The sequence below is a fragment of the Diprion similis genome, chromosome 12 (genome assembly GCF_021155765.1).
Source record: "Diprion similis isolate iyDipSimi1 chromosome 12, iyDipSimi1.1, whole genome shotgun sequence".
Taxonomy (NCBI): Eukaryota; Metazoa; Arthropoda; class Insecta; order Hymenoptera; family Diprionidae; genus Diprion; species Diprion similis.
In genome coordinates, this window is record NC_060116.1 from 11,709,337 (window position 1) to 11,721,777 (window position 12,441).

Sequence of the window (12,441 nt, forward strand, 5' to 3'; positions counted from 1 at the left end):
AACGAGAAGATGGCCGCCCTAAAGTTATCAATTGCTTAGTGCGGTCACGTAGGCCAGTCGGCAGACACAAAAAACGCCTAAAATGTTGTAATACCCTATTTTCGTGAGAATTTTCTGTGGTTAATCGTGAAATCAGTTATCCTCGTTACTTGGGAGACGGTAAACTTTCATATTGCATTACGTAGGCTAAGATATTAGTGCATAACAAAGCTGGTATCCCGTAAAATGATGTTTCCATCGCGTTAATGGCCGAATCAGAAAACAGTCTGATGAAAATCAGTAAATTCTTTCAACGTATAACAATGATTAGTACATTATTGTTTACAATGCATATATCCTCAATGGATAATAGTTATTGTTGATTTTGTTATTAGCTAGCGGATTATTTTATCTAATAATACCGTCCTGTAATGTTTGTCTTTTTTTCTCTCTTTCTCGTTTTTCTTCTCTTTTTTTTTTTTTTTTTATCTTCCCTCTGCGTATCTACAACATAAATTCAACGCCCGAAGAATCTCGAAATACGATCGTATTCCCTAGACGCGTTCGTGCTTTATCTATTTCACGATATTTCCCAGATTTTCTTCTACCATTTTTCATATATCTTTCGAAGAGAAAGTTGGTAAATCTCGCTTATCGCGCTGCGGCCTAGGTGCGTAAATTTCTGATGCCATTGCACTCCTAGAATGGAAGGCTATAAATATACGGGGTAAACAAACTTGACCTCAGCACTTTTTTATCGATGTATGTACATGTATGCGTATGTATTTGTTGAGGTTAACCAGAATCTCTCACTGCAGTTCGATGTACAAATAAGCGTTATTAGATATTTTACCTCTTTATCGAAACTCAGTAATGAATTTCTTCTGAAATATCAATCAGCTATTAGAAAAAAAAAAAAAAAAAAAAAAATTCCTTGTCTTCCTTTATTTTTCTTGATCAATTTTAAATGTTTTTTCTCTTGATTCCAATGCAAGTACGATAAATATAATTAATATTATTATTAAGATGATACACAAAAACTGACTCCATGAAATTTTACTGACAGACAGATAAATGAATTTTTCATACTTTTTGTAAATATCTTCTCTCCCGGAATACAAATTAACCTCGAATTAAAAAAAAAAAAAAAAAAAATGTCACAACTAATGCAATTTATATAGATGTTATCTGATTTTTATCATGAGATAATTTTTAGCACACAATAACTTTATTCTGTAGCATCTGTTTCAATATTACGTTCACATAAAATTGTTAATAATACTGACGACCCTTACTTTTCGCCCATCGAAATATATGTATTTACTCTTGTAATATGAATTTTAATTTGTATTTCTTGTTTATTTTTCAGATCTTGGCACAGCATACTGATCAAATAGTTCGTCGAATTGAGCTATCAAGCGGCTTCCAAAGCCTGAGGACATACAAATATAAATACATATATAATTCGGCATCAGTATATGCATACATAGATACAAACGCATCATCAATTTTTGCTCGTTATCATCGGGCAAGACTTACACGAAGTAGGGGGCACAATGAAGTGGTCTCCAGGCGCCCTATTTTGCGAACAGGTCGGAGAGCTGACGCGCGTTTTTTCTCAATGGAATGAATGCGAGCAGACAGTCGTGCTCTACGCTTTATTGCGTCGCATACCAGCTGTGCAAGCCAGATTCTTGGCCCAGGCTGTGCAACATTCACTCCATTCTGTTTCTGAGCTGAATTCACAGGAGCTAAATGCAAACAATCCTGGTAATTGATCCTTACTACAAATTTTCAAATGTTGCACTTTTAAAACACAATCCAAATCGATCAGATTTGGGTGTTTGCTTTGAAATGATTGTTAGGATATTTGTTATTTTTCGTTTACATTTTTTGTGTTACTGTATTACAGGGTTCATCAATTCTTTGCTATCTGAAACAACGGAGACTGCTATTAATCAGCTTTTGACTCACCTTCCGTTGCTGCGTCCAGGAAATTCGGAATGCAAGCAGTGTTACTTAGTCGCTATACCAGAGCTGGTCAGCCACTGTGTCAGCACTGGACAATACACAGAGCAGACTCAACAGCTCCTGAGCTACACCTTGATTCATCCAGCAATAACAAGTCAAGATAGACGGTCGCTAACCCAGTGGTTGAGGCACCTTGAAGAACGTATTAGTGGCACACCCCCTATTCACAGCCTTGAAGAATACACCACAACAACTCCCAGGTCAGTCACGTGCCCAAATTCACTTGCTTTTGCATCATCAGAGAAATGAATGGTAAAAATTATCATCTTTGAATAGTGTATCAAATAGGTAATTTCTTCTGTGTTCATAGATGGGATAACATTTGGCCACGTACCTCAAAGCAGCACCAGCATCAGCAACAGCAAAACGAGTCAACCAACATTTTTGGTGCTCATCCAACATCTACGTTCAATCTACAGTATCCATCTCCTGTCGCTAGACAACGTCGTTCAAATAGTCTTACACCACCAATTGCTGCTCATCATCTAGATGTGGTTGATCGTTCCAACAATACAACCACCATAAACAGGCACAAGCCACGCAGCTTCAGTGTGTCTGGCGATCATGCAGGTAATTCTTTGTCATTTATATTTAGGTTACTGTGATTTCGTTTGTAGTGGTGAAGCAGTTGTTTCGAAAATTGGAACGTATTAAATAAAAACGGAATTTTCTTCGTTTTTTTTTTTATAGGAAGTTTACTTGGATTAGGTCCTCTCAGCCCCCAAAGTTCTTGTGCTAGTAGCGGCAGTGAAGGCCGTTTAGACGAAGCATCTACACGATCAGTGGCCAGCGGTATGAAAGGTTTGTTTGTCTCATTCCTCTTCTACGTGTACAATAGCTTTAATTTTTTGCGGCTGTCAATTAATATGTCTTATTTTTATCATATATGATTTTATTTGGTGTCCGTATCATATTAGATGTAGCTGCTTGGTTGAAAACGTTGAGACTACACAAGTACAGTTACTTATTTGCCACACTGAGTTATGAGGAGATGCTCGAGCTCACTGAGGAGCGATTGGCCGAGCAAGGTGTGACTAAGGGTGCCAGACACAAGTTGGCTCTATCTATTGCTAAGCTACAGCAACGCCACTCAACTTTGTTAGCACTGGAACGAGATTTACTTCAGCCAAATCGGGAGTCTAATCAACAAGCTTCCTTCTCCCAAGGGCAAGGCATAATTGCTAATGCATTGGATGAATTGAAAGTTATTGTAGCCACACCCATGAAACCCAGTCAAGAAAATGATCCCTCAGATATTCCGACTCAGTTCACCAAAGTTGTGGGTAAACGTATGTATACTTGGCGAATTTGCTTATCGAGAAAAGTTTCAGGTACGTTAATTTACAGTGTAACTAAATTTTTATTCTTTTCTCTCGCCGCAGTGTGCAGCCGTTTGGCTTTAGAAAGTGTGGATGAAGGGGTACTGCTAAGCTGTGTTACTGTTCTGGAGAAAGCATTGCAGCACGACTGTTTTACTCCTAATCAAAAAGAAAAAATCCAACAGTGGCGCAGTAGACTCGGAAATCCAAGACCCACTCCCAAGTAAGTATCGTTCAAACAAACAATCAACTAGAGACTCTTTCTTATTTTGTATATTTTTACCATGAATTTTTATCTATGCGTAATACATATTATTGCATTCCAACTAATAGATGGCAGCATAGCTACGGCTACAATAACAGAAGATATTGTAACCCTTCGCACCATAATCCGCACAATAGAAAGCCGAGTCTGAATTTGAGCCATGTTAACAATGGTCATGCACACAGCAACACGTTTACATTGAGTCCACATAGAAACAGCATTTCAACTCCGTATCTTCAGAACAATCAAAATCAGAGTTTGACTCAGACTCAGAACAGTTTGCATCCGCTGCATGTAGCTGAGAAAAGACCTAGCTTACAGGAAACCAGTTTGGAGGTAAGGAATTTATTTTTTTTGTTTGAAGGAGGATTTGTCTCGCATACAATATAATGGTAGAGATAAAACTTTGTTTAATATGTTTGTCGATTTTAGCAGCTGCAAAAAAGTTTACAACGCACCTACAGCGCTCCAAGGGACAATTTCCTGAGCCACTCGATGAGTCCATCGGAGACAACAGATCCTGAAATAAATTCGCGCCTTGAATCTCTCTGCCTGCGAATGACTGAGCAAGCCATCGGTGGTTTCGGTGAGGCCTAGTCCTTAATTATCATCATCGCAAAAGTAGTAAGTCTATATTATGATTGATTATTACTATATCGTAGTTAATTAGTATTACAGTTTAATCTATTAACTAATAATGCGGTGTCTTACTTTGGTAGCTCATTTCATAAAGTAATATTGAACTGACTGATCAAAATAGTTGCTAGAGTTAATTAATAAGCACGCACGAACGGACGCGTACTGGCCCACTCAAATATAATAATTGTACAAATGTCCAAAATTTGTGACATAAATTGTTGAAATCGCAATTTTTTTCCTGAAACAGTGAACGGGTTTTCATCATTATTTGTAAATCATATTTTTATTACACTGTAATTGTATTATTTACGAATCGACAGAATTTGGCAAGCCAAATGCTATTAGAAAGATAGATTCTTTCCCTTACTATCTATTTACTATAAACTATATAGACGTATATAATAACGACATATGTGTATATATGTATGTATATAGTACAAACATATATGCGTACATATATACATACGTATGCATAGTAATAATGAAAATGAAAATGAAAAAAAAAAAAAAAGAATTGTAAAATACAAAAATCAGCTGTACGTTATATTGCAATATTGTTTTGTGTTATCCATTTCGGGAAATGGAATCTTCTGATTTTAAGCGCTGAGAAGCATTAAGCGATTGCGTAATGCAATTCATTTTAATCAATGGACTGATTTTAACTTTTATTATTTGTGTTTGTAGAATTTGATACTTTCAAGCCCTAATAATCTGCACCATAATGTGCAAAGTCCCTATTTTTTTCAGTCGGACTGTAGGTAGAATATTAGCAGCATTGTGTTACGTATTGTGTTTTCGACTTCTTCGAAAAAACACACAATTTTATATTATGTGGACTGAGACTGTGAAGCTAGATTGCTGGCATGCCCAAAGAATCATGTCATTTGCATCTCGAAGATAGTGTTCGTCATATTTGACGCTTTAGACTTGATTTTATGCTGAGAATTAATTGATCAAGAATTTTTTTTATAAATTCTTACGTAAGCATAACAACTGAAATTGACATTTGAAACTTTATATGGTGATGAATAGTTAGTAGCAATATATTTGACAAGTGCTATCTGACGATAAAAGATTTAGAATAGTAATCATTGACTCAATCTAAAACATTAAGAAAATACGTTTTGAAATGCATAAAAAATATGGGATACTCTGCAGTCTAGCTTTTATGCTTGAAATCTGTCGCTTCTTATTGTAATTGTGAGTATAAAAAGGATTTTTTTATTTCTTGATTTTTAAATTCAATAATCATCTAATGATAATACAACAGACGGCGTTTTGCGACGATATCTTAACGATGTTTTCATCCATATAAAATCTACTAAAGTTATTCTTAATTAAATGAATCGATGAATAAATAATTAATTGACTCGATGAATAAATAATTAATTGAGTAATTAGTTAATTGAATCATTCACTATGATAAAAAAAAAAAAAACAAAAAAAAACGAAAAAAAAACACGAAAGACTGACAATTTCACGCGTTTCGGTAGCTAAGCATAAAATGGAAAAAAAAAGAAAAAAAAAATCTTATATCCTGATTAAGCGAGACTTCTCTTTCATTAACGTCCTACGTACGCGTGAATGAAACAATTGGAAGACTGCGGAAGGAAAAACCTGTCAAAATAATTAAAAGAATTAGAGAGAAAGGAAGTAATCTTAGAATTTAGACTAATTGATTGAAACATTATATTCTATTATATATTAATCAACGTAAGGTTACGTGGTAATTGTTGGTACAGCTTTGTTAATGGATAATTAGTACCTATATCTGTGCATGATTTACGTTTCTATAACGTCATTTGTCTGATAATAACTGATGGGCGGTTTGAAATCTGAAGTGTATACCACACTATTGACATTGACATTACCTGCAACGTGCCTATCCATAGGCTGCATTGAATGATTTTTATATATTAATGGACGAAAGCAAGTACACAAAAAAATGTAAACAAAAAAAAAAGTAAAAAGTAAATTGGAAAAAAAAAAAAAAATGATTTGACAAGTACGATGTTGTCGATACCATTGACACGTAGCAAAAGCTATCTCCGTATAAAGATCAGTGCACAAATGAAGAAGCGTACATAGAAGAAAGTCGTTGGTATGTTGCTGAGTACGTAGCGAATTGAAGTTTTTAGAATAATTGTAAACTGTAGGTAATTTTCTTTCACTTGGTTATGGTGAAAAACAATCGCTAAAAGTAAAAATAATGTTTGGTCGCTACGTACTGCGATTAAAGTGGTCTGCAGTGCTGTGAGAATGGTTATTGGCAGAGCTATGCCGAGCAATTTTCTGGGGTACACTTAAGCATTTGAGATAGGAAAATTATAATGAAATATTTAATTTTTACACCCAGTTTGTTCGTTTGGTTCTCTTTTAAACTATCTTTAATATAATTATTTGCATATCTTTTTTTAAACATGAAATTCGATGACACTAAACGAGCTCATTACATGTATACATATACAACTACACATACTACAATATATGCACTTATGCACGTACATATAATATTTACGAATTCTGAGATGATTTAAAGCTAGTCAAACGATACGTTTCTATCAGCTAACTACATTGTTATTGTTATTTTTTTTTCTTTTCCTTTATCATGACACTGTGCATCTTACATTTTTGAACAAGACGTCTTGTACACCGTACATATTATTATTATTATACTGTAAACAAGAGAGTTAGAAAAGAAGAAAATATATTTAAAAAAAAATAAGAAGACTGCTCCTATGCTATTTCTGCAATTAATTATGTCATTGTATAAGTAATCGAAAGAAGAAACACTAATCTATGAAGGCAGGACCTAATTAAACAGAGGATGTGAGAGACTTTATTTGCAAAAAAGAAAAGAAGTATATGAAATGATACCACACTGCTGACTGGTCGGATATTTTCACTTAATATTTGTAAATTTTATAATTATAATTATTATCATTATCATTAATATTATTATTTTTATTAATATTATTAAACAGTCTTCGTTCAACGATATCATAACCACGAGTTAGATTAATAATCCTATATCGCGTGTAATGCACGGAAGAAAAGTGCTTAGTTGCGTAGCCGCCTAAAATATATTACGAGCTATGATTTTGTCTCGTTTCGACAGTGTTCTCAATCATTTACATAAACGGCGACCATTATTATTCTTACTATTATTATTGTATTAAAATGAATTATTACACATGTATATGAGGGATTCTACACGAAGTCGGCCACTTTTTTTTCGACCAGATCTTCATTTTCAGATCTATCCCCATAATTGGGTATATGAAAGTCCTACTGAAAGGCACTCTGCGTATTTTTTTTGAGATTTTTAAATTCATTATTTTGGAAAATGCCATTTTTTTCAAATTAATATATCTCGGACTTGAAGTAACTGAAAAAAAATGCTCCACATAAAAGTTGTATTTTTGTGTAAGCTTTTGAGCAGACGACTTGAAATAATTTTCACGTTCCGGTAACGCTGATTTTTTACCAAAAAAATTGGAAATTATTTTTTTATTCAAAAAAGGCCACTTTTTTTTTGCTGAAAAAATTACAGGGTCTTTCAGTATGTCTGACGATATCACGAAAAAATCGCAAGAGTGGCACCGCCGGAGGTTCCGGTATAAAAAAATTAATTTGTGTGGTTTCATTTTTTTACCCTAGAACCTCGATCCGAAAACCACACAAATTAATTTTTTTATACCGGAACCTCCGGCGGTGCCATTCGGGCGATTTTTTTGTGATATCGTCAGACATACTGAAAGACCCTGTAATTTTTTCAGCAAAAACAAAGTGTCCTTTTTTTAATAAAAAAATAATTTCCAATTTTTTTGGTAAAAAATCAGCGTTACCGGAATGTGAAAATTATTTCAAGTCGTCTGCTCGAAAGCTTACACAAAAATACAACTTTTATGTGGAGACATTTTTTTCCAGTTACTTCAAGTTTCCGAGATATATTAATTTGAAAAAAAATGACATTTTCCAAAATAATGAATTTAAAAATTTGAAAAAAATCACGCAGAGTGCCTTTCAGTAGTACTTTCATATAACCAATTATGGGGAAGATCTGAGATGGTCGAAAAAAAAGTGGCCGGTTTCGTGGAGAATCCCTCATATATGCATATATCTACGCAGATATATATAAATATATATATAAGTCGTACTTTGGAATGTGGCGTTTTCGACCGTACATTTGTAATTCTATACGTTACAATATATACCTATATATCTATAGATTTTATTTTCAAACGGAGTAGCTTCAGCTAATTGATCAAATTTTGTGCGAATATCTAAATTTGTATTAAATGTAAATGAATAAATAACTATCTGCATCTATCACTTATTTAAGTAGACGTGGATATGATGATGTGCTACAAGTGAACAGTCGCAAACGCACTTTTGCAAAATTAGTCACGTAAGCTGGACAACTTGTAAAATATGCAATTTTTGTACTGCCGAAAACACGAAGAAAAAAAATATTGAAAAACTTGCAAAAAAAAAAAAAAAAGGACGAACATTATTCAAATAGTCAGAGGGTACACTGAAATTGTAACGCGAAAGAACATTTTTCAATAAAAAAAAAAAACAATTATTATAAAACAAAATTTTCGTATACAATAATCGTATTTTACACGTAAATAATGAACATTTGTATTTGTATAGAAAGTCACGGGAATAACTGCGTTATTTTCTAAAATACTTCACCTGTTTAACATGAAAATAATGTTTAAATCTGAATCTGAATGTCATTAACACGGTTTTATATAATGTTACTAAAGAAAATATAATAATAAAATTTACCTCGTGTTGCGCGTATTCGAATAATGGCAAATTTCGATTATTTTTCACGATTGCTATTGTTAGTGAAGTCCGTAATCGTAGTCAAAATCGTATTGATCGTAGTATGCGAACGGTTCTGCGATATTGTTGATTTCAACGTGCTCAATATCATTTGACGTATACGGATCTGTAAAATATTTTTTCATCAATGATTCTCACGATTCTGTGTATACTTTGTCATTTAATTATAATCAATTTTATTCCTATCGTCTTACCTGCGTTGTCAGAAGCGAAAAAAAGATCGTCGGTATCGTCAACAATAACAAACGGTAATGCTTTTGTAGGCGAAATTTCATACTGCAGTTCTAAACAAATATAAAATGAAAAAATAACGAGCAAACTTGGGTTACGGACGTAAACTCAAAGTCACCCCGTACTATGTCTGTATAGTAAACAAGTTCAAGTTCGAGTTTACGCCGCCTTATCGCTCTGCACAGAATCGAGCCGGTTTCAGTTTCATTTTGTCTGCGGCCGGGTTGGGATCTATCCAAATTTCTTACCGTGAAGATTGTGTGACCGAGTGTTCGGCTTGTTCCGGTTTTCTATGTTTACGTTTTGATAGCTAGTCGCGCCGTGGCCATGATGGACTGTGTGCAAGTTCGGAAAGTTATTCTCCTGCAAGGTGTGATCAACGATACTTCGGGTGATTCTTCCGGCCCACGAAGCAGCGATCATCATCATCATCGTGCACAGCTGAAAGGTAGAATATCAACGTGAAAATACTTCTAGTTTTTAAAAAATTTTTACGTCTGTAACCATGACTGTACGATTGATTGTAATCATGAATTGGTTATACAAATTTTTACGGACAATCACTCACTAATAATTTCATAACGACTCTGCTGCGGTAATTTTACCCCGCGATGATAACTTTGCGAATATGTATCTTCTACTGAGCACAATCTTCCCGTAACGAGCCGTTTTATGCAGTTTGTTTGTTAGGAAGTTTCGTAATACCATGGGAATGAAACGTACTAGAGTCTTGAAATCGCTGCTCTATCAGCATGCCTATGGGAAATATACCATAGAATGGGCCCCTTGCATAATATTTTACGCGAATTGGGATCACTCGTACCGCGTATAAAAGACCTTGTGAATAATTGTATGAATTCTGGTAAATTCGGAAAGAGGTTCTTATTTCTTTCAAAAACACTACGCGTTTGCTCCAAGTTCGCGTCATCGAGGCAACTTCGAAAAATGCATCGTTTTTAGTGTGTTGTATAATAATTAAAAAATACGAGTAACAAAAACTCGGATTCGCATTCAGGCTTTTGAGTCTCTAAAGTAAATTATTCTTCCCCATTTAATTTAATTCGTTGGAACAATTAAATACTGAAAACCTTTCGTAAGATTTCCGCGAGAATTTACCGGATAAATTATTATCAAACGTTGCGAAAGAGCGCTTGTTTCACGTATGTATATACGTCATGTGTAATTAATGAATGGATACTTTGCTCCGCAATCGGATACTTACCTCCATTATACACTCTTAACGATTTCACGCAGCGATTGCGCTATATTGCGCACGAGATCTGGGTTCGCACCTCGAAATACCGTGAAAACACGTGTCTTATTTTCGCGTACTTGACCCATTTGTAATATCCTACACACATGTACATACATACATACATACTTCGAAATGGGAATAATATTCAGCGTGAGAAAGTATTCTATGTTCAAAATTTCTTTTTATTAGTTCAACCAGTGTGTACATTATCCAATTTTGATTTCATTACAAAAATTACAATTAGCAAACAGTACATATTAGACTAAAGTGTTAATTCCTCTTCGATTAATGTCGCGCGTGAAGAAAACCGAATGTATAAAGCCCGTTGGACCGGTTCATTTATGGCAAGGTTGATTAACATTGATGATTTTTGACTGATAATGTCCACCGACCGCGTAATCAACTCGTGGCGCAACAGATGATACAGGATGTTGCGCATAGTGAACAACCGCATTCTGCACCACAGGTTGATGAATTTTTAACGGAATGTGAACTATCGGTTGATGTACAATTGGCTGATGGATTTTCGGCGCGACGTGAAACACGGGTTGATGAATTTTTTGAACGTAATTAACCATCGGCTGGTGCACCGGCTGATGTATCTTCTGAACGTAATGCATCATTGGCTGATGATAGTTTGGGGCGTATTGAAGCATCGGCTGGTGAGCATTCTGCACGACTGGCTGATGTATATTTACGTAAGAAATTCGAGGTTGATGTATTTTCTCGCAGTCAACATGCGGCGACGCTGGTGCAGAAACTTTGACGATTGGTTGTTGCTCTGTTTTATAAACAATATCCACGCTGGTATGCTTGTTCGTATGAGCCGGGGCGAAATAGATGGGTTTAGGTTGGGTTAGGTGTTTTGGAGGCAGGTAAGAGATCTGTTGGAACACTTGCTTTGGGTAATAGGACTGTGTTTGCATCAGCGGTTTGACCATCGGTTTACCGGGCACAACGAACGTTCCCAAATGCTTACCATCTTCGCATGGAATCTCTTTGACAAGCGGCGTTTTTACCGGGTGAATGAGCTGCACTGGCTGAATATGCTGAATCGGCTTCACGTAGGAAATTGACTGCTCTTTTACAATCGGAGCGTAAATTGGCTGCTGGATGTATTGAACCTGGTGTTTGGCGATCGGTTCAACTTTGTAGGCTGCGTGATGCACTGCTGGTCTCTGAATCGTTTGGTAAATCATTTTCGGAATCACTGGTCTTTGGTATTCCGCCATTACCACCTTCGGTGTATGGTGATAAGTCGGAATTATCAACGGACTGTGATACGTTGGCGGTACGTGGTGGGTGGAAACTTCGGACGCAGGGGGTAGGTAACCAGCGGAATGCAATATGGGTATGGGACACGGTGATGATCCCCCATGGTTGAGGTATCGTTTCAGTTTCAAACTCATCCCGACCGTCTCTTCCTTCGTGTCAGACATCATCTCCGGCGAACCTCGGGCTCCGAGTATCTCGAAGAAGATCCCCGAAAGCCCCAGAAGGCACATGACCTATCGCGAATGAAACAGAACGCATCATTTAAAAAAATAAATATTGCTTCTATACTAAATTAGGTAACGATATGTTGTTGGCTAGATTATTGACATTTTTTCGTAGCAACTTTCAGTCCAAGCGATTTAATTCCGTGTGTATAATTGAGAATGATGATGTAAGTGAACGAAAGATCCTCAGGAGATTCACTCTTACCAGTAGCCTAAACATGGCTGTCGAATGGAATGGAAGCTTGAGACGATGGTTTGAAAGATGGACGAGACGAAGAGCTGGACTAGGAGCTTGAGATACGCGTCTCGTTATTTTATAAACTTGCGCGTTGGTCAGCAGGCGTGGTACTAGTCGAATGAAATCTC

The 12,441-nt window shown here is 35.8% G+C and overlaps 3 protein-coding genes across 6 annotated transcripts; 1 reads left to right on the forward strand and 2 right to left on the reverse strand.

Annotated features, from left to right (window-relative positions):
• The first annotated feature begins 9 nt into the window (after positions 1-9).
• LOC124413224 (protein Smaug homolog 1) lies at positions 10-7,014 on the forward strand. 4 transcript variants are annotated; one of them, XM_046893666.1, is made up of 9 exons: positions 10-159; positions 1,349-1,749; positions 1,892-2,210; positions 2,321-2,580; positions 2,701-2,811; positions 2,928-3,299; positions 3,393-3,552; positions 3,663-3,930; positions 4,030-7,014. In XM_046893666.1, the coding sequence occupies exons 2-9, from the start codon at positions 1,536-1,538 to the stop codon at positions 4,189-4,191; spliced, it is 1,866 nt and encodes a 621-aa protein (XP_046749622.1). In that variant the 5' UTR covers positions 10-159; positions 1,349-1,535; the 3' UTR covers positions 4,192-7,014. The 4 variants fall into 4 exon arrangements, with proteins under 4 accessions (XP_046749622.1, XP_046749623.1, XP_046749620.1 ...); XM_046893667.1 differs by having other exon boundaries at positions 2,701-2,802; positions 4,027-7,014; XM_046893664.1 differs by having other exon boundaries at positions 11-159; positions 4,027-7,014.
• Positions 7,015-9,037: 2,023 nt separating this feature from the next.
• LOC124413233 lies at positions 9,038-9,951 on the reverse strand. The gene is made up of 4 exons (XM_046893682.1): positions 9,890-9,951; positions 9,570-9,762; positions 9,285-9,374; positions 9,038-9,196 (listed from the first exon to the last, which is right to left on the reverse strand). The coding sequence occupies exons 1-4, from the start codon at positions 9,899-9,901 to the stop codon at positions 9,090-9,092; spliced, it is 402 nt and encodes a 133-aa protein (XP_046749638.1). The 5' UTR covers positions 9,902-9,951; the 3' UTR covers positions 9,038-9,089.
• Positions 9,952-10,911: 960 nt separating this feature from the next.
• Positions 10,912-12,081, reverse strand: LOC124413652 (early nodulin-75-like). Its single transcript, XM_046894373.1, has one exon. It carries the CDS (start codon positions 12,079-12,081, stop codon positions 10,912-10,914), a length of 1,170 nt encoding a protein of 389 aa, XP_046750329.1.
• Positions 12,082-12,441: the final 360 nt, after the last annotated feature.

Excerpts from the sequence above, each read along its gene's own strand:
- LOC124413224 (XM_046893664.1), top strand. The coding sequence starts at position 1,536 with ATGAAGTGGTCTCCAGGCGCCCTATTTTGCGAACAGGTCGGAGAGCTG. Across the intron at positions 2,211-2,320 it reads TACACCACAACAACTCCCAG|ATGGGATAACATTTGGCCAC; the intron begins GTCAGTCACGTG and ends CTGTGTTCATAG. Across the intron at positions 3,300-3,392 it reads CACCAAAGTTGTGGGTAAAC|TGTGCAGCCGTTTGGCTTTA; the intron begins GTATGTATACTT and ends CTCTCGCCGCAG.
- LOC124413233 (XM_046893682.1), bottom strand. Across the intron at positions 9,375-9,569 it reads TCGGTCACACAATCTTCACG|AACTGCAGTATGAAATTTCG; the intron begins GTAAGAAATTTG and ends ATATTTGTTTAG. Across the intron at positions 9,197-9,284 it reads TTTCGCTTCTGACAACGCAG|ATCCGTATACGTCAAATGAT; the intron begins GTAAGACGATAG and ends AATATTTTACAG.
- LOC124413652 (XM_046894373.1), bottom strand. The coding sequence starts at position 12,081 with ATGTGCCTTCTGGGGCTTTCGGGGATCTTCTTCGAGATACTCGGAGCC.